Source organism: Malurus melanocephalus, unplaced genomic scaffold (assembly GCF_030028575.1).
Source record: "Malurus melanocephalus ecotype Western Australia unplaced genomic scaffold, MMel_1.1 scaffold_440, whole genome shotgun sequence".
Classification (NCBI taxonomy): domain Eukaryota; kingdom Metazoa; phylum Chordata; class Aves; order Passeriformes; family Maluridae; genus Malurus; species Malurus melanocephalus.
The window spans coordinates 222247-246271 of NW_026623672.1; the positions used below are offsets into that span (position 1 = coordinate 222247).

Below are 24025 nucleotides of genomic sequence, written 5' to 3' on the forward strand. Positions count from 1 at the left end.
AGGAACACATCACAGGGTGTGGATACAATCATTTGGTTATATTGAAAATACGGGCAGGCAGCATGCTTAATATTCCACTTAACTGGAGAAAGCAAACTCTGATCCGTGACCCCAAGAAACCTCTCACAAATCTGCAGGGAGTGCGTGTTTTTTAGAAAAATTTGGACATTTACTTAAGTAAATCTTGAAATCACATGTGTATTTACTATAAATGACTCTATCAGTGTCTATATTGTCCATTAATCCATTTAGTGAACATATGTGAGAAGTTGTGAGTAGCTCAGCACAGTGTAATTAATGGAGGTGGTCTCTGAAGAGCGCTGTGGATTAACTGGGCTTGGGTGCTCTGGAATTTTATAGAATCTGTTTTCTCTTTTTCCTTAAGGAAAACTCAGTTACCTCTGCAGTTTGTGAACTCCTTGTCTTCAAGTTGTTAAAAATTCCTTTTTKAAGTAAACAGACTCAGCTAAAGAGACACAGACTTAACTAAAGTAGTTTACTTTAAATGTGAATTTGTCTGGCTTTCAGGGAGCTATGGGTTTTTTTGGGTTTTTTTTGCATTCTGATAATTTGTTGCTAAATATGTGATGATTTTGGTGGGTTGGAGTATTCAGGTGTGCAGGTCTGGCTGTGCCCATACTCAGCACCAATTGCAGGAAACATCAGCTGATGTTACATAACAGGTACGGAATTGCACATCAGTCCAAGGATATGGTTGGTGAAACTTCTGCTGGCAGAATTGGGGCAAAAATGCTGCAGGTATTCGTGCTTAGCCCCTATTTTATTTTTTAAAGGAATATTGTTTTTTAATCATAGGTGGGAAAGTTGTAAATCCATCCCTTTTATTGGATATAATGCAAATATACAGGTATGACTTTGGATGCAAATCTTATAAATGCTCCTGAATTGCTGTTCCTATGCAATATTTAAGGAATATATTTCAGCAGTATTTGGGGAAATGAAAAGTTACTTTTCTGGTAACAGCAGCATAACTGCACTGGGAATGGGGAGGGGTTTGTGCTGCTGTCTGATCCAGCTGAGCATTTCCTCCCTTGGAAAATCAGGGCTGTGTTTGTGCTGCCCAGGTGAGCGCTGACCTCGGATCCTCCTGGCTTATGTTAAAGCCAGGTTGCGTAAGTGATTCTTACACCTCTCAGTTCTTGTGCCATCAAATTACACCATTTGCCCAGGAAGATTTTAGTGCATCATAACCCTGGCAGTTGCAGGGAAAATAGAGGAGCATGAAGAGTGAGATGACTCGGAAGAAATTGGAAGGGCMGGATACTTTTCATCGTAGAGCATTATGGAAGATTATGGAATGACAGCTCTTTATGCAGATAGGGAATGTGATAGCGGTTGGAAAAGCCACATGTGGTGCTTCAGGCATCCAGGAAAATTGTTTTCAGTTAAATCTACTTAAAAATATACATCACTGTATTTTTTCTGTGCAGCATGRGGATGCTTTAATTGTTCCTGAATTAAAGAGGCTTTAATATCTGCAATAAAACTGACATAAAACCTCTACCTCCTGGAGGTTCACAATGATGGTGTAAATACCTGTGTGCATGACTCCCCTAGGGATGGATACCATTACTTGCTCCAGCGAGGATAAATGCCCCAAAATTCTTCCTGTTGATCTTTGTCCCTGTTCTTCTGTGATGGAGCTCCTGGTGTAATGGCCCCTGTCCCAGGACCTTTCCCAAGAGCTGCACCCTKTGTTAGTCCTGGTGAGCTGCTCCTTGAGATCCTGGGCCTCAAAACTGGCTCCCAGCTTGAGGGACCCCTCAGCTAAGGAAGGCATGGGTCCAGTATCCCAAATAACACAGTCACTTCATCAGTTTGGAGCAGAATGCAGCCAGCTGCACAAGGTACTAAATTACTCTTTCTCAAGCTGTGCCAGAAAGCTTCYTGTGCTGTGCAGCATGATCTGGAAACTCCTTCCTTAACTAGAAGTGCATCCTTCAGTACCAGCATTGCTTCCTCTGATGACTTTTGTATGAAATTATCACAAAAAAAAAAGGAAACTGGCTGGGTAGCAGCTCTATATCTCTGGTATATTTTAAAGAGCCTTGTCCCTTGGTCACTTTTATTATATAGGTRTGTTATATATGGACTTATGTTGGACATGAGCTTAGAAGCAGCCACAGGTTTGGTGCCGTGGATGTTCAGCAGCTTCTGGGCAGAATTCTCATATGGAGGAAGGCTAAATGATAATTTTCTTCTGGTTTCCCTGTGCAGGGATGAGGAAGGACTTTAGCCTTCTAGTTCCATTAGGCTAAAACTTTCAGGAATWTTTATTAAAGAACTTTCTAGTTAAGCACAATTGGTCGCCTCCTCCCTCCCCTCCCTTCTKCTTTGAAGTTCTTGGATGGCTGGAGGGAACTTCCTACATAGAGACATGTACCCTGTAGCTCCTTGTGCCAGCTGGGAATGCTCCATATCTTGAATTTTGAGACCTTCATGCCTAGATTTCAGTGGTAGATTCCTTGATTTTACTTTTTTTTCCAGTGATGACTGTTTTTTGCTTGTCATGTCCGTTAGAATGATTTTTGGGGTGTAAATTAGTGCTCAGTGTTCCACTTAGTRTCACTTCCTATGGATACTGTGCTCATCAGTGCACTAAGGGGTAGGAGATGGGATAATTCATCAGCTCCAGGCTGAACCCTGTCCATGATCTTTCCTCACTCCCCGTTTCCAGTGTTGGTGATCTCCTTTCTCACAGCGCCTAATTTCTAAACCAGAAAAAGGACTATTTAAAGTCCCATACCTGGCTGATGATGYAGAATTGCAGCCTGACCCCTGCATAGCCATAACCTTGTCTTCCCTTGGAATTCTCCTTTCCAAACACTCTCCTGCGTTACAGTCACCACTTGGGTCATCCTGTATGTGGTGTTTGGTCAGGGGGCTGTGGAGGGACAGACCCCCAAGGGTCAGATCCCTTGGGATCCATGGCTTTACTGYAGCAGTTGGTTGTTGTGTTTAAACTATACTGGAAGCATTTGTAGGGGTGGAGCCACAGGATTTGGACCCATCCTTAGAACGGGATGGGGTTGTGTGCTGCTGGATACAGCTACGGATGGAAGGGTGCCCTCTCCAAAGTGTCTTTCTAGAGGAGACAAGAGCTGACATGTTCGAGGTGTATATAAAACATGCCTTGAAAGCTTCAGCATGCTAGTAAACTAATGGCACTGAAATGAATTGCTAATTAAAGAAGTAGAARACTTCAAATCAGGTACTACCACAGAGAACAATCTCAGTGTTGAAGGGAAGCACATTTGCTCTGCACCACTTCACCTACACAGGCTCCATCCCTCARGAATAAGCCTCGTCCTACCAAGAGTCACCTCCTTGCCATCTCACATGAAGGACTAAAATAATCCTGGAGAATCACAGGGTTCCTTGTGACTCCAGCTGGTGTGAACATGCCCATTGCTTTACTTCCTTTCTCAYAGCTTCAAAATCCACTTTGGCCCCTCGGGGCTGTTCTCCCGGCTCCGACACAAATGTCGTGGAGGTGTGGAAACATGAGAAAGAAGGGAAGAATGTGTTGTGTGGGAAGAGCCTGGTGTGTAGCCATGCACAGTCCCTGTACTGGAATGCAGAAGAGGCAAATACACAGAGCAGGACGGGGAGCTCTGCCCTGGTTGACAAAGGCACCAGCCTCTGTTTCACAGAGTGAATTTTGGGATGATCCAGGGCTGCTTTAATGGATGTCATTTCATGTTGGGGTTAGAGATGTCCCTCTGAGCTGCAAGGGAAGGGTGGATCTGCCTTTGCTGCCTGGGCTGTCTTCACCCTGGTCTCAGATATGTTGATCATGTAAGCGTTTGGTGATTTAAATCAACTCTCAGAATCCACAGAAAACTTCACCCAATCAAGTTTTCTCTTGAATCCCCAGGCTGAGCTGATTAAGCAAGGAATTTTGTGATCCTTAGTCCTTTTTTAGGGACATTATTCCTTGCTGAGGGAGGTGGCAGAAGCTGTGGATGCCACTGTTTGGCAGTCGGGTTGGTTTGGGATCCCATGGAAGCAGACCTGTGGCAGGGGCAAGGGAAGCACTATGGTCTCAGCCTTTGTTTTCTTCTGTTTTCCCAGGGACCCTGAGCCTACTCCATGACCTGGAATTATTCCCACTTGCCCTTTTAATTAACAGTGCTCCAGAAGGTTTCTGAGTGACGCTCCACAGGGGTGGAGGGTGCAAGGGGAAAATCAGCTTTTAGACCTATAGCTTCCAGCACCTTTGAAGTCTCTGCTTCTTTCCCTACCTGGCCACCCAGGTATGGACTGATGGAGGAATTGCAGGATGATTTGGGCTTTTTCCCAGCTTTTTCTGGTTCTGATCTAGGATTGTCCCTTGTGTTTTGGAAGCATGAGATGTACAATGTAGCGCTATGTAAAATTGTAACAGCCACTGGCTTCAGTCACTTGCACAATAAATTGTTGTTGTTRYTATTATTATTRTTATWATTTRTTAATTATTATTATTATTAATTCATTTTATCTTATTTGGATAGACAGATGAGGTTTTTCTGTGTTGGAAGGGCAGCAATGTGAGGTGTTGTCATAGAGATAGGCTGCTGATACTAAAGGTGATTTTAGTTTTGTTAGGGCCACAAAAATATGTTTTGGGTGGCAGGGGAGCTTCAGAGCTTTGTCTCATTTCATGGAATAGCAGGGGTGTAATCGCTGCTCAAAAATCTTCTAATTAAAAGAAGCAGCTGAGCTATTYAGGTTTCAGTAATATGCCACTAAAATCTAATTATTTCGGAGTGTGAGAATGCCTTGAAAAGCTTTTAATCAGCAATCATGAGGGTTTCTCCTGTTTGAATCAAGTTCTTGGGTTATGTAGAAGGCCAGAATAGTTTGGGTCGGGAAGGACCTTAAATCTCATSAAGTCCCASCCCCTGTCATGGGCTGGGACACCTTCCACTATYRCAGGTTACTCCAGGCCCTGTCCARCCTGGCCTTCTTTAGTGTCTGGAGCAGCCAACCTAGGGACTGCTGCCCCTCCAGCATTTTCAATAGGAGACCTCCTGCTTTCATGAGAATGTGCAGGTGTTTGGGTCATCTCAGAGCACAGAAAGTGATTTAGCAGCTGCTGCCAACTATGAGAATAATTTTAGGAGAAATGTCACTATCTCTGGTCAACTGGAAGCCTGTTACTTACTCAGTTTGGATGATTTTAACATTTGTATCTGTATTTRTAGCCTCCAGATTCTTCATTGCTGGTGCAATCAAGTCTGGTCAGCCCCTGCAGAACAGTGCAGGCAAGGATGGCTTGGTGGTTTTTCTGTAATTGGAAAGGGCAAAACTGAAAGCTTGTTATTAACTTTATCTTACGGGGATCTTTTTATCCCTTGTGCTCCCAGCTGAGTGAACTGCTGCTTTTGGAGTGGTTGTGCTCTTTGGAGGGAAAATGCACATGGGTAGGGAAGGGCATGCACATGGGTGTGGGAAACAGCATCTTCAAAAATCCCATTGTGGCCTCGGGTCAGAGCATTACTTGAGTAGATGCATGGTGATGGCATAGCACAGCCCTGCTTCAGCTCATTCCTGAGAGTGTCTACCTTCTCCTCCTTTCCCAGTCCCATCAAACCTCCATCCTCTTTATTAAGTCTTCCCAGACTTGCATGATTTGTAAAGCTGGTGGTTCTTGTGCTGTGAATTTGGGTACTGAAGGTTTAAGCTGTTATCATCTCCTATGGGAAAATGATTTCTTAAGRGGGTTTGCTTGGTTCTCATTTGGGAGTGCAAAGAAAATCTGGAAAAGCATCTGATTCGGCAGTTTAATTTTCCTGGAGAAAAGGAGGCTGAGAGGGGACCTTCTGGCTCTCCACAACTCCCTGACAGGTGGGGTCAGGTTCTCCTTCCAGTGAAGAAGGGACCGGACAAGAGGGAACAGCCTCATATTGGGCCAGGAGAGGGTCAGGTTGGGTATTGGGAAAATCTCTTCACTGAAAGGGTTGTCAGGCACTGGCACAGACTGCTCAGGGCAGTGGTGGAATCRCCACTCTTGTAAGTGTTTAAAAGAYGYGTGSATRTGGYGCMTGGGGACATGATTMGTGGTGAACACRGCAGTGCTGGGTTAATGGTTGGGCTCCATGAGCTTGAAGGACTCTTCCAACCTCAGTGAKTCCATGATTCCAGTTAGGATTCATTAGGATCCCTGGGTTATGTTCAGGTCTGCCTCAGCAGCTGCCCCTGGGGTTAGTGCATCCCTGCAGTCCTAATGCAGGGATGTGCTTAAGGAATCTACAGCAGGAGCATTGTATGGAGCAGCCTYCCCCAGGGTGAAAGCTTAATCCTCCATCTCCTATCCATGAATCCCTCTTCCTGCAGGATCCTGCCCTTTGGATTACACCTAATTTTCTTCTGATGCCACCTGACTCATAGGTGCCATTGGTGCCTTTCCTTGCCCTCAGGAGCCTTGCAACAGAGGCTTGTCTGTCCTCTCTTTTCTGCTGRGAACTGCTGAGGGACAGCTCTGAGAGCATCCAGCCACTGCAATTGCTTTCTTTCCCAATCRGCTTGTCCCCTGAAAGGAACTTAGGGCTGGGTTTGGAGTTTTGAAAGGCAGRATGAAAGGTCTGAGAGGAGGGACTGAGTGATGGGAAATTGCTGTGTTGTAAGGAGGAGACAGCTTAAAAACTGATTTCACCAGGAACTGTAGTGATGGGATAAGGAGTTACRGSTTCAAACTGAAAGAGAAGAAATTTAGGTTAGATAAATAAAAGAAATTCCTCTGTGGTGAGGGTGGTGAGGCCATGGCGTGTCTGCCCGTGGATCCCTGGAAGTGTCCAAGGCTGTGTTGGACGGGGCTTGGAGCAACCTGGGATAGTGGAAGGTGTCTTGCCCATGGCAGTGGGTGGTACTGGATGGGCTTTGAGGACCCTCCCAACCTAAAGCATTCTGGGGTACTGGGATATTTTGTGGAATGGGTATTTAAAGGGATGGAAGTTGGAGGATTTGGAGACGTGCTCGGGTACAAACAGGACATGCACTATGGCTGTGGCTGCTGCAGTGGCTGAGCAGACAGAAGGGCTGGGGATGTGCCAGGTGGGCTTTTCCCCTGAACTTTGGGCATGCAGTCGGACGTGCATCCGTAGATTCCCAAAATGTGTYGGGACTCCTGAAGGGAGAGGAGCAGTAATTTGAATAGCTGCAGGATGCTGGAGGAAGCAGAGGGACCCAACACTGTTCAGTGARCATTTGAAGGTCACGTTTTCCTTTAGTGTTGCAGTTTTTGGCCCTGGAAAGCTTGTTTTCCGGCAGCCATTTAGGTTCATCGGGATTTGTGTGCCCCTTTTCTTTGGAAATCTCTCCCTGTTCCCACTCAGCTCCGTGTAAGCACAGCTCAGGGGACGTTGTGTGGCAGACAGCAGGGAAGGGAAGTGTTTGGGATTATTTGGAAGCTGATGACGAGATTAATGATAGGTGCTTAGGTAAAAAACTCAAGATGTATTTCGAGGCAAGTTTTGTTACGAAGAGAGTGTTCATTTAGAGCATGGAATAAGCTGGGATAAACAGGGAGAAACCTCACTGTAACATTTGGATCTGGACAGAGCTTGGGGAGGATGATTTAGTGAGGAGCATTTAATGCAAAGGAATAGACGGGATGATAATTTCCAGTTATCGTCTCAGAGTTCAGTTGGGGAGCAAGGAATGAGTCCTGGAGTCAAGGATTTTGAGCAAGGCAATAAAAGAATGGTGAAACATCAGTAATATTTATGTAGGTGCATTTCTGGTACAAAAGGAGAAGATAAATATTGAAGGTTTTTTTCCAAGTATAAAATAGCCCATAAACAAGAACTTAAAGAGAATCCAGTGATGGAGTTTTATACACAAAATAATGAAGGATTAAAGAKGTTTTCTGTACAAACACTTCATTGATCCACTTAAAATTTGTATGTCTGATAAATGGCAGCTGGGCTGCGAGCATTGACTATACATGAGGCACTGAGGAGCTTTATGCTGTGCCATAAAATGTTGAAACAAGCTTAATAATGGCTTTTGCCATTGGGTCCTTCTGGGGATAAGTMATTCTGGAAAGTGGCAGACCCTGGAGGTTTGCATCTCTTCATAGGAATGATGTACTGCTATGTTACAAACCTTGGTACTTTTAGACCATGAACCCCATTTTTGCCACTTTGCAAACTGTTTTTATTGYGTTCCTCTGTTTTTAAAACACTTGACTTGCCAGAAATGGTCCTTAGATCAGAATTAAGTATTGGTGTAAAGSTGCCATGGGCTTTTAAGGGATTCCTTACCTGCCACTCTTTACTGTGACTGTGTTCCTGAGTGTTTGTGCCAGCAAAAAGTTGTATTTATTCTTCCCTAATATAATAACAATAAGCACCAAACACTGAAACACCAGTGCCCCACTGGGGCTTGACCTGTGGTACAGTCAGGGCTYGGAATCGTGCTTCGTTTTGACATCCCATCGTGTTGTGCAAGAGCAGTTGCATCCAGCTGGGAAAACGGAAATAAAAGCACTTTTCACACAGGGGCCACCTCATTCCTTTGAGATTCAGCCAAAAGGCCTGATTCCCTTGTCGGGAATCCACTAGCACAAAAACCCCCTGAACGGATGAAAACACCCRAACGCACCCTAAAATCAAATGCAATCTCTGCAAGTATGGGAGATAAGAAGTCATTGGATGGAGGCAGGAGAAGGGTTAGAGAGGGTCTGCAGTTTATTAGGTAGGGTCTTTAAATATTGTCCAAAGTCCTTGAATGATRTTGATCTTGATTCTTGTAATATTAATTATCTCTCCTTATTATGAGAAAAAGCTGCTCAGTGGTGAAGGGTCAGGATGCTCRAGTCCTTTAAGAGCTGAAAATGTGAAGCTTGACAGGGAATGGGGAAAATCAGTGTGGGCCTCTGTAATTAGGGGTTGGATTTTGCAGATGCACAGGAGGATTGAATTATGATCACCCAGGCAACATCAATCCTGCCTTTCCCTAAGTTTGGAGTTACTTGCTTTGTTACCTAACTTTTATTTTTCCTTGGGAGAAGTCAGTTTGATTGTCATATTTCAGCATGGAGAGATGACAACACTGTTTTGATCTTACATATTTTACTTTTTCCCAGGTGACATGTCACTTGGTGGAGTTCGCTTTGGGATTTTGTTGTTTTGTTTTTTAAAGRCTGTAGTTTGCTTTGCCAGCATTCCTTCCCTGGGCTTCTATAATGTGATCTGTCAAAAGAGGGATTGATTTTGAAGGGAAAATTGATTGCTGAAGTAGTTGCTCTGTAAAGGGGTTTATGGTGCTACATTTGGGAGTAGCAAGATTAAAGCTGAGGGGAAACAGCAAAATTTCCTGCTGAGGAGTTTGTGCTGCAATTTAATTTTCTCGCTGATGGGGAGYACTGATGCTTTCTGAGTTCCTCATTCATTGCCATGCAGCTTTCTAAATCACACTGTGCTGTGGGGGAGTTCATCTTTTTCCCTTATCCTTTCCTTTATAAGCTTGGCTTGATTATTATCCCAAATCAACTTGCTAAGAGGAGCACGATGCTGCCTTCCCATCCCTTTTCTGCTGCATTCACAGCACRAAAATCGGGGAAGCAGTGAGATTTCAGCAGCGTGGAAGTGTTTGGGTACCAAACCCCGCTGAGGCCTCACCAAGCCCCCCCCACTTGTGCTGCCTCTTTAAGAGCGCAAGCTCTGCCTGCACRGGGATGGGCAGGAAGAGCTCCGGGCAGGAAGAGCTCCAGAGCSGGCTTGGCGTGGCACTGATGGGATGTGCTTGTGATGGGATGTGACTGTGATGGGATGGAGCTGCAGGGGGRGGACGCGATGCTGAGCTGGCTCGCAGCCAGAGCTCTCGGGTCTCACTGCTGGGGTGCTCCAGGATCTCACTGACAGAGCTCTCTGGGATCTCACTGACACCTGTCTGGGATCTCACTGCTGGATCTCTTCGGGATCTCACTGCTGGATCTCTTCGGGATCTCACTGCTGGATTTCTCCAGGATTTCACTGCTGGAGTTCTCTGGGATCTCACTGACAGAGCTCTCAAGGATCTGACACAGCTTCCCGGGATCTCACTGCCAGAGCTCTCTGGGATCTCACTGCCGGAGCTCTCTGGGATCTCACTGCCAGAGCTCTCTGGGATCTCACTGCCAGAGCTCTCTGGGATTACACTGCTGGAGCTCTCTGGGGTCTCACTGTCAGAGCTCTCTGGGATTACACTGCTGGAGCTCTCTGGGGTTTCACTGCTGGAGCTCTCTTTGGTCTCACTGCCGGAGCTGTCTGGGGTTTCACTGCTGGAGCTCTCCAGGATCTCACTGCCGGAGCTCTCCAGGATTACACTGCCAGAGCTCTCTGGGGTGTCACTGCCGGAGTTCTCTGGAGCTCCCTGCCAGGTAGGACCAAGCATGCCAAACAAAAAGGCTTCGCCCCCTGAACGGAGGATGGTGGAGCTGGGAATGATAGGGTGATGCCAGGGAAGTTTCAGCTGCCGTGACTGGCAGAGTTTTTCCATTTGAACCTTTTCAGAGCTGTGTAGTTTCCCAGCTGGCTCAATGAAGTGTTTCTGCTGTTTGGATATTCATCTCCTGCATTTTAAKTGTGTGATGAATAGAGAAGAGGCTGCAGAGGAGAAACATGCTCCTGTTAAGCTCCCTGCCATCACATCCCTGCATGCTTGGAGGGGGTTTATACACTCTSTGCTCCAAAAAGCTGAAGGAAATGCTCAAATTTGATGTGGCTTCTTGCCCATCTGTAATCTCGCTTGATGGTTTTTCCTTGGGTTCTTTAATGCACAGTTTCAGTACAAGTGGGGACACGCGTGGGGATTATATAACCCTGGGGAAGCTGGTGGGAAACTGGCTCCGTTTCCAGACAAGGATGGAAATCAGGAGTTGTGGGATGGTTTTGTGTAAGGTGTTTGCATAGGCACCCGTGRGTACCGCAGGTGGTGGTGTTCCAGGGAGAAGGTGCTTCTTTGGAACTGTAGGCAGGAAGGGGAGGTGAGGCCAGCAGTGTATGGGGTAAAATGGTTGCTAGTTGCTGAAATGAGCTTAGGTGAGAAGCACCATTTGGGGGAAAATGAATCCGTTYTGGGAAAAAAATTGAATAGTGTTCTTTCTTTCTCCCTCCAGTCTTGGTGGAGCAGAGACCTGTACAAATTTCCTGCTAGAAGGGCTGATTTTGGTGTGTGTTTCCAGGTCATTCATTGCTGTAACAACACACAGAAATCTCACAGAATTGCAGTTTTGTAGTGCGATTGGAACAAACAGAGAAATGTGATACAAAGAAGAGATTTCTGCAAGGAATTCCTGCTGACTGTCGTTTCACTCAACATTTGGCAGTGTCTCTGATTGCTCCAGCAGCTCCAGGCTAGATTTTTTTCCCTTAATCGCTTTACAGAGCAATCACATATCCCCTCTCCTCAGAGTGTGGATGTGGCTGTCTAATTAACAGAGATCCTCCTCTTTTTAGGAAGATTTTTGGTTTCCAGAAAAATTCTGTTTGGTTTCCAGCCGGCATTCCTTCTCCCACTAGGTCTATAATAGCTCCCGAAATTCCCCAGCTTGTAATCACTGCTGTAGCCAGATGGGGACTAGGTGGAACTCCCATTGAATTTGTGCTTGCATTTATGAATCTGCTAGAAGTATCTCATTTAGGTGAGATTTTAAATATATATTTCATGAGTTAATGAGCCCTGACAGTGATGACAAGAATCCAGTGCTGGTACCACCAGGGCTGCAGTCCTTGTGGATTYTGGCATGATGCTGATGAAGCAGAGAGAGCTCTTAAGGAGTTGTTCAGCCTGACATGAGCAAAGCAGAGGCTCCAGTTCCACTTTCCCTTCCTGATAGTTGCAGAGGTGCTTTAAGAGGTTCTTTGGTTTAAGAGGGTCTTCTTGGATTTGAGAGAGTCCCCTTGCTCCTGCTCTTCTGCTTCATTGCTCTCCTCATCTTTTCTCCCTGTGGAAGGAGCTCTGAAAAAAGTRTAAGGTGTGGGTTATCTTTGCTTTTTTCCCCTCCCTCTCCCTTCCCACCCTCATGGATCATTTTGGAGCATAGTTGCACGAATCAGTGATGTGGGTGGCAAGGATATAGGGGAGGGGGAGGAAAAGGGAGGGTATAGGATGCTCCTGAATTGGATCTAAGCATGGCAGGATAGTAACACGAAAGAGCCTGAATTATTCAGCATGTCCTGGTGTTCCTGGCTGTGGTGAATCCACCACTGCAGTGGGGCTGGGCTGACTGGACTTCAATTCCTGCACTTGCCTGGGTGTGCTGGGGCAGCCCAAGGGCAGCAATCCCAAGCGTTGTGCTGCATTTTGGGATGTRCAGCCCCACTGGCACCAAAATCTSTGTGCAAGAACAGATGAGTGAGTGYCCTGGGGTGGTGTGCCTGGCTGTGGATGTGGATGGGATGATGCTGCTGGGTGAGATTCTGCTTCCCACCGCCCTGCCCTGACCCATTCACCTCCCTTGATGGAGACTCCATGTTGTCACTTAACCCATTCCTAGGAAAAGTGCCTCATTAGCAGAAGGTGTGATGAATTTTGCTGTCAGCCTGTCTGGCTTCTCCTGCAGCTGTTATCCCAGGACAGGCTCCTTTAGCATGTGGGTGGGGACAGAAGATTGTGATTTCCACTGGGGAGTCAGAACTAGCTCCAAGAGTTTTGGTGGGAACCAGGAGCCTTTCCGCTTCCCTCTTGGGGAAGCAGGAATCTCTCCACTAGTCCAGCTCCTTGCAGGTAAGCTGGAATCTCTCYTCTAGTCCAGCTCCTCTCAGGGAAGCAGGGACCTTTCCACTTGCCCAGCTTCTTGCAGAGAGTCAAGTTGCATATTGGAAATAATCACTTTCTCCAACCATTATTTCATTAAGGCCCACTGGAATGTAAGGCATTTTGTTCCTATCASTCTTGTGTCCAGGTCAAATCCTTTGGGAAAAAGAACTTAAAAGATTTCTTTTGGATCTGATGAGAAACATCCTTTCCTAGGAGTGATCTTAAACAGTCACTCCAAACTCTGCATATCCATCTAAACTGCTCCTTCCTTTAGGCAGCTCTTCCTGGGTACAAARAGACTGGTTGCTCTACTCAAAGGARATWTTTTCTTCCTGCCTTATATAAGTTCTGAAATAAGAAGATAAATCCCAACCTTGTCGAGGATGAAACTGTTTTCCCAAACTCAGGAATGATCCCTTTTGAAGCAGTGATTGCTTCARTGAATAGTCCGGAGTGCCTGGAGATGGGAGATCTCAGCTGTGGCACAAGGKGGGCAGCTTCATCCCAGGCCTTGAGCTGTTATCCCTGTCACAAGGATCTTCCAGGGGCGAGGGAATGGTACTACAGCAAGAAATTTGAGTTTTCRTTCCATTCTCTAGTGTGGTTTTAATCCTCCTCTCCCAAATTTTGGCTGTGTTGTTGTTTTCCAAAACTTGGCGGTGAATGCAAGATCCTTGGGATGAARGTTGGGAGTGGCTCTGTTGAAGTTTGTGACAATCTTGCTGTTGTTTGGCTGAGTCAGGGTTTTCAATCCCGTTCAGTTGTTAAAAAACTTTCTGTTTATCAAACTACACCACTTGAGCCCAAGCTGGCAGATGTGCAAAGTGCAGATGAGCCTTAGACGCTGCAAACGAATCCCTTGCCTTGTTAAAAAAAAAGGGGAAAAGAGATGTAGGGTGAATGAAGCCCAGCCTGGGCACAGAGGTGCTGTTGCTGGTTCTCCTGCCCCGGGGCTGGCTGTGGGCTGTCCCCTGTCCCCTGTCAGGGGGACAGGCCAGAGCCTCCCTGCGAAGGTCAGAGCTGGGCTCTTCCCAGCCTAATCCCATCAAGCAGCTTTTTATTGTGTCTGGTGCTCAAACTCTGAATATAGAAGAAAACTGAGAAGTTTYAGAGCAATCTCTGAGCCTGTTTGGTGAGGAGGAGCTTTTTAATGATGAGTTCTGAGCCAGAGTAGAGYGAGGTTGTAAATCTTATTGTGTCTGTGTGTTTCTGATGCTGTAAATTTGCCTGAGCGGTGCTCAAGGAGGAGCTGATCCATCTGGGACCTGCTGTGAGCAGTCAGCAGGGGATAGAGCAGGTTGTGTCTGAACAGTCCTTACTTCAGCCTTAACATCTGCTCCATTTTAAGGGGAATAGTTGGGATTGTGGAGCTTGGGTTGGCTGTTGAGTTGTGTCAGTACTGACAGGGTCTGTYCTGTCRCTGTGGTGTTGGTCCCTGYAAAGCTTTGGGCAGCAGCATTAATTTTGAGATCAAACTTGGGCTGCAAAGTTTCTTGAAATTTCARCTCAAACTAATCTGGGCTCAGAATTTAACTTAGCCATGTGTTTTTCCTTGTTAGAACAAAACCAAGAAKTGCTTTCATTACTTTATTTTCTTTTTTAGTATCCCACCACGTTAACATGTGAGGTCTGTGTCTTTCCATGTGTGCAAGAATCTCACTCAATCCAGCTGTTCTCATTTTCCATGAGATTTTGATGTGTAAAATAAAAACAGCAAAAAAGTGAAATCTGATTATGGCATATAGGAAAGTTTTTCAGCAGGTGACTTTTCCATGACAGTGACCATCAGATGTTGTCGAGATCTGTGCAAGGCCATAAGGTGTAATCCAAGCCAGGGTTTTTTGTTCTTTTGAATTCCTTAGCCCCCTGTTTTATTCCACGAATAAACCAGATTCAGTTGTGGGGGTTTTTGTGCATGCGGTTTTTTTCTCTGTTTTTTTTTCCCCCTGGATTTCCACCATACATTTATAATTAAGAAAACTCTTGCAATTTGCCTTTAAGTCACCCGGCAGCAGCTCCTCAAAACCTCCCATCTCTCTGACAGCGGGTTTTTTTGGTGGGCAGATGAGGAAAGGAGTCACTGGAAGAGAGGCAAACAAGGAAACAATTCCAGCGGGATTCCTGCGTGGTTAGTGAAACAGGAGCTGCCATTGTCTGGCAGTTCCCTGCTGATCTGCGGGGTTTATCCCGTTGAATGCCCAGGGCTTGTGGCTTCTGGGATTTTTCCTGTACTCTCAAATAGAAGCAGAGGTGAGGGATGCTCTTAACAGCCCCAAGGTTTTGTAGATTTTTCGGTGACGGGTTTGCAGTGGCTCCCTTGTTCTGTTTGTGGAACAGCTGCCCTTGGTGCTGTGGAGATCCCGAGGGAGCGGAGCTGGGGTAGTAGCGGGTCCTGGGGGTGGGACGTGTCCCTTGGCTGTGTCCCCAAACACGGCCCTGCCTTCCACGCTGCTTTTCTTGACTTGCTGTGTCGCAGAATCCCCCGAGGTCCTGTCCAGCAGCCTCTCGAGGATCGGATCTTCACTCCGACCGTCTCAGCTGTGTACAGCACTGTGAGTATCTGCYGGGGCTGGGGTGGTGCGAGGAGATCACTGGGTGTGCAAAAAACCCAGTGCAATCAGAAACTGTKGAGTGAAAAATGATATGGTAGAAAAAACACAACTTCTTTTTATCCTGAGATCAGTGGTGCCCAAAAAGACCCTTTTGGTTTGAGTAGGTAAAGAAGGGGGGAGCCTTCATGGGAGCATGTGGCTGGGAAAAGTCAGGCTCTGCTCTCAGGGAACTAGGAACGGGATGAGGGGACACAGCCTCAAGTTGTGCCAAGGGAGGTTCGGRTTGGATATTGGGAAAATTTCTCCACTGAAAGGTCAGACATTGGCACAGGCTGYGCAGGGCAGTGGTGGAGTCACATCCCTGAAAGTATTCAGAAGGTGTGTGGATGGGCACCTGAAAGCAGGGGTTACGTGGGCATTGGGATATTGGTCAAACATTGGGCTTGATTTTGGAGGTATTTTCCAATCTTAATAATTCTTTGATTTTATGAAGAACCTTTTCTGTTCATGGGAGCGAGAAAGGAAGAAACCTTTGGAGGACTTGTGGGTCCAGTTCTTTTTTAAAGTATCTCTAATTTTGTTTAGCAGATTGGAGAGTGGGTTTTCCCTACCCTATCACAGGAATGACAGTGTTTTGGCTGTATTTTCACTCTGCTAGGTCCATCTCTTTCCTTTCCCCTGCATCTCAAAGACTGTTTTTTTGGTATATTGTGGCTTCACATTTCTAATACCTTCTTATCAGAAAAATAATCAAGAAAGATTTGTATTCACGTGAAATGTTCCATTCCACAGAGGAAGAAATACTTTTTTAGTAGGTTGAGTATTTGGGATAGGTGTCTTTGGCTCTCTGTCCTACGTGTTTGCTAATATATAATACTGATTATTGTAGAAATTTAGCTTAGAAACAGGAATGTTTATTTATGGACATGATAGTCTTTTCCTTTTATTAATTTCTTTTTTTTCCAATGGCAGTAGCTGGAAGCCYGGGGTTATTTATAAGCTTTGCTAATTCAGCACAGCCCTGGGAAAGTAATATTTTGCTTTTCTGGTTGGGATAGTGCAAATATTTTTAATGCCAAAAAACCCTGCTTTTAAGCTGCTCTTTTAATTATTTGGAAAACAGGAAGAAAAGCTGTAGATGGGATAAAGTCACTGTATTTTATTCAGAACATAAGCTGCTTATAGAAAAATATAAGCTGCTAGGCAAGGTTTTCTCCTTCTTGGTTTGCAGCAGTGACTGGGGATGGGGTTCTTGGCTATGGCTCCCTTGGGGGACCTGGGGCATCTCCTGCCCAGAGCAGCYGWGGCTGTCCCTGGATCCCTGGGAGTGTCCCAGGCCAGGCTGGACAGGGCKTGGARCAATCTGGAGTAGTGGAAAGGGGTCCCTGCTCATGGCAGGGGGTGGCAGTGGATGAGGATGACTGAAGTCCCTTCCAACCCAAACCATTCCATGATGATTCAATGATAATGATGATATTTAGCCCTTCCCTTTTTTGGGTTGCAGAGGAGTTTTATGATGCCTCCTCTGCTGTGGCTGTCAGGTGGTGCTAAGCTGAGCTTTGGGCTGGATTAAGGGTMCAAGTGCTGCCAAGGGCCCATTGCTCCCAGAAGTGCAGCAGCTCAGCTGGCTGTAGGGCAGGACTCAGCCATGGCTGTGGGTGTTCTGGTGGCCGGGGAGCTGTGGATTACCATCCAGGTGAGTTGGGCTGGTTGGGACACAGCTCTGACAAGGGTTGAAGGTTCTGTTTGTGGCTTTGACAGCAGTGAATCAACAATCGTGAGCTTCAGGGTTTGTGCTCCCACTGTTCTCAGTATCTGATATGATATGAATTTGTGCAAAAATCAAAAGCCTAGATCCTCKGCAGTGTCCAAGGCCAGGCTGGATGGGGCTTGCAGCAATCTGGCATAGTGGAAGGGGTCCCTGCCATGGGAAAAGATGAGCTTTAAGGTCCCATCCAGCCCAAACCTTTCTGGGATTTTGTGAGTATAAATGTACAACCAGTTACAATAAATAATCCAGTTCATATTATCTTTTATATACCACTTACAACACTTAGAAAACACTTTAAAAATATCAGAATTCCTTTTAAAAGAAGGTTATTTTTTTCAATTCTTTCCTCCCAAGATATAATGCAGATGCTTGTGGGGAAAATATGACTGTAAAAATTTAAATTTAAATTAATGTAAAATAGAAAACTAAGTGTGAAGAATGACCTAAAATAGCTTTTCAGTGTGGAAAAATGTCACTCCTTGCTATGTTACAGGAATAGAAGACAGGGCTGGGGATATCTCAGTTCCAGGCTTTGAAAATGCTTAAGTTTGAGAGAAAATTTCATGTTTTGGGGAAAGGAGAGAAATTTCTCGGCTGGGTTCCTTTCAGGTTTCCACTTGAAGCCCCAGACAGATTTAAGATTTAGAGGGAGTCCAGGGAAAAATGAATTGGGRTGGAAGAAACACATGATGGGAGGGCCTTGACAAATTCATTCATGAAAGGTCTCAGTGGTTTGTCATATGAGGAACAGCACCGTGCACTTAAGGCCTGGGTTTACAGTAAACAGTCATTTTTAATTTGATGAATTTGATATAATTTGTATAGATCTTTAAAAATTCCCTAATTAAAAGTGAGGGACAGTGCTATGGAATCACAGAATCATGAAGGTTGGAAACAAAACGTCCAAGATCTTCRAGTTCAACTTTCAATCCATCTTCAGCCCCTGGGGGCTGCTTTTTCCCTTTGGTGTTTTATTCACTTGTACATCCTCTGTGGGATTCCACGTGGGTTATRGATCATCATTTCCAAAGATGTGTTTTTCTCAGAGCATGGCTGGTTTGGGAAGAGAGGTCTGGGGCCTGAAACCAGCACGTGGCGATGTTGTCCGTGTACATCGTGCATGGGATGGGAGGAGAAATCATTTCAGATATGGACAACCCACARATGAACCCTCCCCAATTTTCAGTTAGATAAAGATGAAAATAGTTCAATTGTCCTTTCCATGCCTTTCCATGTGCATTATCAGGACCTTGGTTGCACATTCCAGAGTGCTTTTTTTTTCCACAGCTACAAAAATGGGAATGGAAAATTATGTGGCTTCCACAATAAGCCCCAATAATAAAACTAAATCGAAGGAACAAGTTTTCCTATAGGGCAGAGGTAGGAGGTGAGGAAGAAGCCAAGTGGGATGAAGTTTGTCTGAGAACTTGGAGATGCTCAAAATTCACAGCAAAACTTTGGCAGAGTGTCTTTATCAAGGAAGTCATACTGCTATAAAAACCAAACCCACCTAAAATATCATAAATCATCTTGATTTATTTAACATGCTGTCTGATACTGGGTGGGGTTTTTTTTGTTTGTTTGTTTTTTTATTTTTTTTTNTTTTAATACATAAATCCAGCAGTAGAATTATTTCAAAGAAAACCACAGTTGGAAATAACTATTTCAGTGAACTACGTTGTAATAATTTCCCCTCATCAATAATGGAGAATGCTTTATTGCAGAGCTCCATTTGGACGTAAAGATTTGGAGTTTGTGCTGTAAGCAGCTTCTTGCCTGGTATTTTCTAATTCTCTACACTGCAAGAAATGAGGGTGTTTACCTTGTGTGGCCTCAAACCTGTAGAGTTTGGTGGGGGCATAAGAACAAAATTCTGTGTCTGTCGTAAGTMATTTCGAAGAAATGTATTCAAGGGGTTTTTTTGGGTTGGAGTTTTTTTGAGAGATGTTGATTTCTAACAGGACGGGAACTGCAGAAAAGGTGTAAACCCCACCATCCACCCCTGACGTGTGCCCATGGGAAAGGCACTGATTCTGTGGAAAATGAGATTAATGAGCAGAAGCAGATGTGCTCTTCAATTCAGCACAAGGCACAACTCTGGAATTGGATAGGAAGAGTAACTGTGTTCATGGACACCCAGTTCTTGCATGAATTACCATTTTTGACAGGTTGTGGTGGAGGTTTGTAACTGCCTCAGTAACATGTTATGATTGGAAGTGCTAAAGCTTGGACCAAAACTACTTCAGGATAAACTTCCATAAACTGAGGAGCAGCACTGAAGCCCTGAGCCACTTGGACCAGTGGAAGGTGTTCCTGCCCGTGGAATGGAATGAGTTTAAGGTCCCTTCCAGCCCAGACCGTTCAGTAATTCTGTCAGTGACTTCTAGAGGTGAACTGATTAGGAGTGAGTGTTAATAAGATGTGGGGGGAACTGGCTTGCTCAGGTGCAGCCTGGAGCAGGGGTGAAGCCATCAGTGTTAATTACACCTGTGTAATTAACCCATGTCCCTTTGGAGCAGGTACCACCTTCTGTCAGGGTGCCCAGCTCAGAGCAGCTGCAGGCAAAGAAGGTAGTGGAGAAGTGAGGTGCTGAAGAAGCCCCTTGTTCCAGATTTTCAAGGACTAAGGGTTGACTCCATCATTCACTCCTGGGTTGTTTGGTTGTTTTCTGCGAGGTGCCCCTTGGTCCCCCCTGAGTGTTTCACACCCAGCAGAGGTTCCGTGCTTCACCTTCGTGTCCTTTAAAGGGATCTTCCTGCAGTGAAGAGAATCCTGTAGAGAAGAGATTAGGGGGGATTAGCTGCTCCAGCCACCCTGTGCTTGAAGAAAGGATCTGGGTCAGGAGGCCGAGCTGCTGTGGAGGCTGTGGAATGTGCAGGAGGGAAGCTCAGTTCTTCATCTTGTTCCAGCCTAGAATCATGGAATGGTTTGGGTTGGAAGGGTCTTAAAGCCCATCCAGTGCCACCCCCTGCCACGGACAGGGACACCTTCCACTATCCTAGGGTGCTCCAAGCCCCGTACAACCAGACCTTGAACTCTTCCAGGGATCCAGGGACAGCCACAGCTTCTTAACTAGCTGAAATCWGGTACTTGGGTGGGGGAAAGTGTAGTCCCAAACTTGTAAAAGGTGCTAAACCCAGAAGATGTAAAAGATCTCAGATAGAAAAGCAAGAATTCCAGACTGACTTTTTAGTTCATGTTTCATTTACATCCTTTACAGGATTAAGGCATCTGGAAAAATTAAACCATTTTTAGGAGAACAATTTAATCTATAGATTTAAGGCAGATATTTGCTTCCATAGTTATCTCAGATCATTTAAGAAATAGCAAACCACATCCTGGGCTCTGTGGGGGCAGACACCACAGGAGTGATCAGCTTAGATAGACTCTACCTCCTTGCTTTGTTAAAAACTACTGAAAAAGCACACAAATTCAGCAAGTTTGTCTTCCTTTACCACCTGTTTACATTAAAATGAGTAGCTTTTAATTGAGTTTATTTGTAAACAATTCATTGTAGGAAGAGGAAGATGTAGAARCACCAACATTGCTATTGCTGGTGAGAAAGGCTCTCTGTGCTTTTCCTTCTGCTGGAACAAATGCCAGGTGTTGGTTTGGGTCCACTGAGCTAGACTTGGCTAACCTTAGGAGGTCCTGGAAGATCCATAGTAGGCTCCTGTGAGATACTGTCCAAGTGTGCTGGTGCCAAACTGTCTGGTTGATACAATTTTATAATTGTTCTGCCTTCATCAGGCTTTCAAGCCAATTTTGGTAGGTCCAGACCTGTGCCCATCATGTGTCTGCTGCTTGTCTGCTGCACTGCACGAGGGTAGCTCACGGACCATTGTTCAAGCTGCTGCACAGTTTTCCTCCCAGTTCAGTTTCCAGATTTCAGATTCAATCACAAGAGCGTTCCTTGATGTCTTTGATTAACCTCCAACTTAGGTTATTTTCCCCAGGGCGGTGCTGGAGTCATTATCCCTGGAAGTATTCAGAAGGAATGGGGTTTAGGGGTGGACCTGGCAGTCTGGGTTGATGGTTAGACTTGAGGATCACTTGRAGGGCTTTCCAACCTTAGTGATAATGGAGTTCTATTCTACGATTCCATTTGCATGTTGTAATTGCCAAGGAGGACTGCTGGATGCTCACACTGGTAGGGGACAGTGCCCCTGTCCCCATGGTCAAAGCCCTGTGTTGRACTTGGGTACTGTTGGATGGGTGGRTTTTGGATGGCATCAGCCTCAGCTGGAGCAGTGTTTGCCCTGGTGAGAGCAGGGAGGTGAAAACTGGCAGTGGTTGAAGTCCCACTGCTATCTCACAATAACCTCTATTTTCCCATAAGAAACAACATTCAAGGAGAATCTTGGTGAGAAGCACAGGCACAATCTGCCACTGGGGCTGTTGATAGAAGTGATTTCCCTGTGTTTTGGGTTGCCTTTGCTTCCTGCTCCTCCCTGACTGCATTATCTGATACCCATCACGATCTGAGCGAGTGCTGCACGGCTGACATGACAACTCACATAGTTGACACAGAAGTCGTGGAAGAGTCTTTAATTTTCTTGGGGATGGGCTGTGGAAAGTTTWATTGGAGCTCTCTGTGAGGCTGGCTCCAATTCAGCCGAGGCCATGTACGCACACCTGCCAAGAGAGATCAGCCCAAAAAAAAGAGATGATTCATCCCCGGCGAAGGGAAGGATCCAGTTGGGGACAGAGGATGAGGTTCTGTGACTGACCCACCCTTTCCTCTGATGAGCATTCGGGGACCATAAATCTTCCCACGATGAAGGCTCCTGGCCCGTTCCCAAGCCCAGAGCTGTAGCACGTTGTGATTTCTTGGGATTTCRGTGCTGGCACAGCTGCTCTGGTGGYTTAGGGACTGTAATGACAGGCACGGACACTCTGTGAGTGCAATAAAGTGACTTGGAAAAAGCATTCAAGTGGTGAACTCTGTGACTTCTGCTCTCCTGGAGCTTGGAGCTAATACACCATTAAAGGAGCCAGGAAGTAATTTCYTTCTGCCCTCATTACCCTGCTGAGGATATTCATCGTGCACGTCAGCATGTGCCATGCCAGTGACCTGGGTGGGCTTTGGGTGCCTTTAGCTCTGACAGAGGAATGTTGGATGGGATTTTGGGAAGAAATCCTTCCCTCTGAGGTGGCGAGCACCTGGCTGAGGCTCCCCAGAGCAGCTGTGGCTGCCCCTGGATTCCTGGAAGGGTCCCAGGCCGGGTTGGATGGGCTTGGAGCACCTGGAATAGTGGAAGATGTCCCTGCCTGTGGCAGGGGGTGGCACTGGACAGGCTTTAAGGGCCCTCCCAACCCAAACTATTCTGTGGTGTCGTGGGTTTAAAGAAGAAGAAGAAGAAGGAGACACCCCCTAGAACTTCTCTCAGCAGCCATCTTTGTGGTTTCTTGATCCCATCCCCCACCACTAAAAATTGGACCGAGTAAAACCATGACACGTGGTTAAGTGGTGCTTTTCAGCAAACAAATAAATGAAAAAAGATCAATGAGGAGCAAATGCTGAATTTCAGTACTCTCGAGTCTTAACCCAATTTGCCAAAATTTTATTGTGTTGAGCTGCTGGAGGTGTCCCCCAATAGTTATGTGACTCTTTTTTCCTTGGACTCTCCTTTTTTTTACTATAGCCACTCTTATATATTTAAAACAGTTCCATCGTGGAGATAGTACAGTGAAGCAAATATTTGTGTGCCATGAARATATTTGCTAATAGTTTGCTTAATGTGTTTTGTTGAGTATTTTTATGGAAGCTGAGAGAAGAGATAAACATATGCAAGAATTGCTTTGCTGTTTCATTCTTTGCTTGTGGCAAGCCCTGCAGTTACGATGGTCTCTCTGCAGTCCTTTCTTTTTCCTTTTTGGAAGGGAATATGCAAATTTCCACCTTGCTTTGTTGCTGATAACGTGTATCCCCTTGCAAAATCCCAATATTTTTTTGAAATGGCTTCTTATTGACTGATCAGAAGGTCCCAGGCCCTAGGGCAAAGGGATCCCACACATTTTCAACAATGACTTCAGCCAGTGCTCTGATTCTTTAATCCTTCCACATTTTCCTGAATCACATAAATAGTTAAATAACCCGTGCAGTGTTTCACTTAGATAAATATATATTATTTTATCTCTCTAGATATGAGTGGAGTCTCTGCAGACTGATTACTAATGTTATGTTTTACTAACAGTTTATCTCCACACAGGTAACACAAGTAGCAAGACAACCGGGTCCTCCTGCCCCATCCCCTTACACTGCACATGAAATAAATAAGGGACACCCAAATCTTGCCGCAACGCCACCGGGACATGCATCGTCCCCTGGGCTCTCACAGGTAAGACTTGGTGTTGGAGCAGAGCATTCCCAGCCTCTCCCTTTTCCTCTTGTCCCATTCTCAGCTTCTCTGCTCAACAATTAACTGAGTTATGTTGTCTGTGACCAGTGTAGAAATAAAGTGGCTTGAACCTTCCTGTGACTTACAGGCAGCACTTAGATTAGCACACCAATACCATAAATTAGTATTTATAAATTAAATACAAGTTTATTAGACATTTGTTCCTTGTGGAGTCTCTAACAGAAACTAAAAGCAACTTGAAAAATTAGAGAAAATAATAACTGATGGAGAGGAATGTGTTTTGCTCTTGGATCAGGCAGTTTGGGGGATGGCCTTCCAGGTTAGACACCCTGAAAGTGCCCTCTGTCAGGGATTTTCCATGGGAAGTTCTGCACAGGTGGTGCAGTTCTGCATTTCTAAGAAATGGGTCAGGAAAATGAGTTGCACAAATGATTGCTCGTCAAAGAGATGAGACTGGTTACAGGAAAGTCCAGAAGAAGAGATAAATGGGAGTTATAATAAGAATGGAGAAATAGAGTTTAGTGAGATGTGTGGAATGAATTGCTCTCTTTCTAGCCTTTATTAGATAAATACTCTGTACGGCTGACTTGAGA

General features: G+C 45.4%; 1 protein-coding gene across 8 annotated transcripts in view; it reads left to right on the forward strand.

The window, feature by feature from the left end:
- The window catches only part of EIF4G3 (eukaryotic translation initiation factor 4 gamma 3), a 137276-nt gene that overhangs the window by 25103 nt on the left and 88148 nt on the right, over positions 1 to 24025 (forward strand). For 5 of the 8 annotated variants that reach the window (XM_057380238.1, XM_057380232.1, XM_057380233.1 and 2 more), the window contains exons 2-3: positions 15224 to 15299; positions 23268 to 23411. In XM_057380238.1, the coding sequence (XP_057236221.1) occupies positions 15224 to 15299; positions 23268 to 23411 (220 nt within the window). The remainder of the gene's footprint in view (positions 1 to 15223; positions 15300 to 23267; positions 23412 to 24025) is intronic. The other 3 variants (XM_057380234.1, XM_057380239.1, XM_057380237.1) reach the window with 2 other exon arrangements.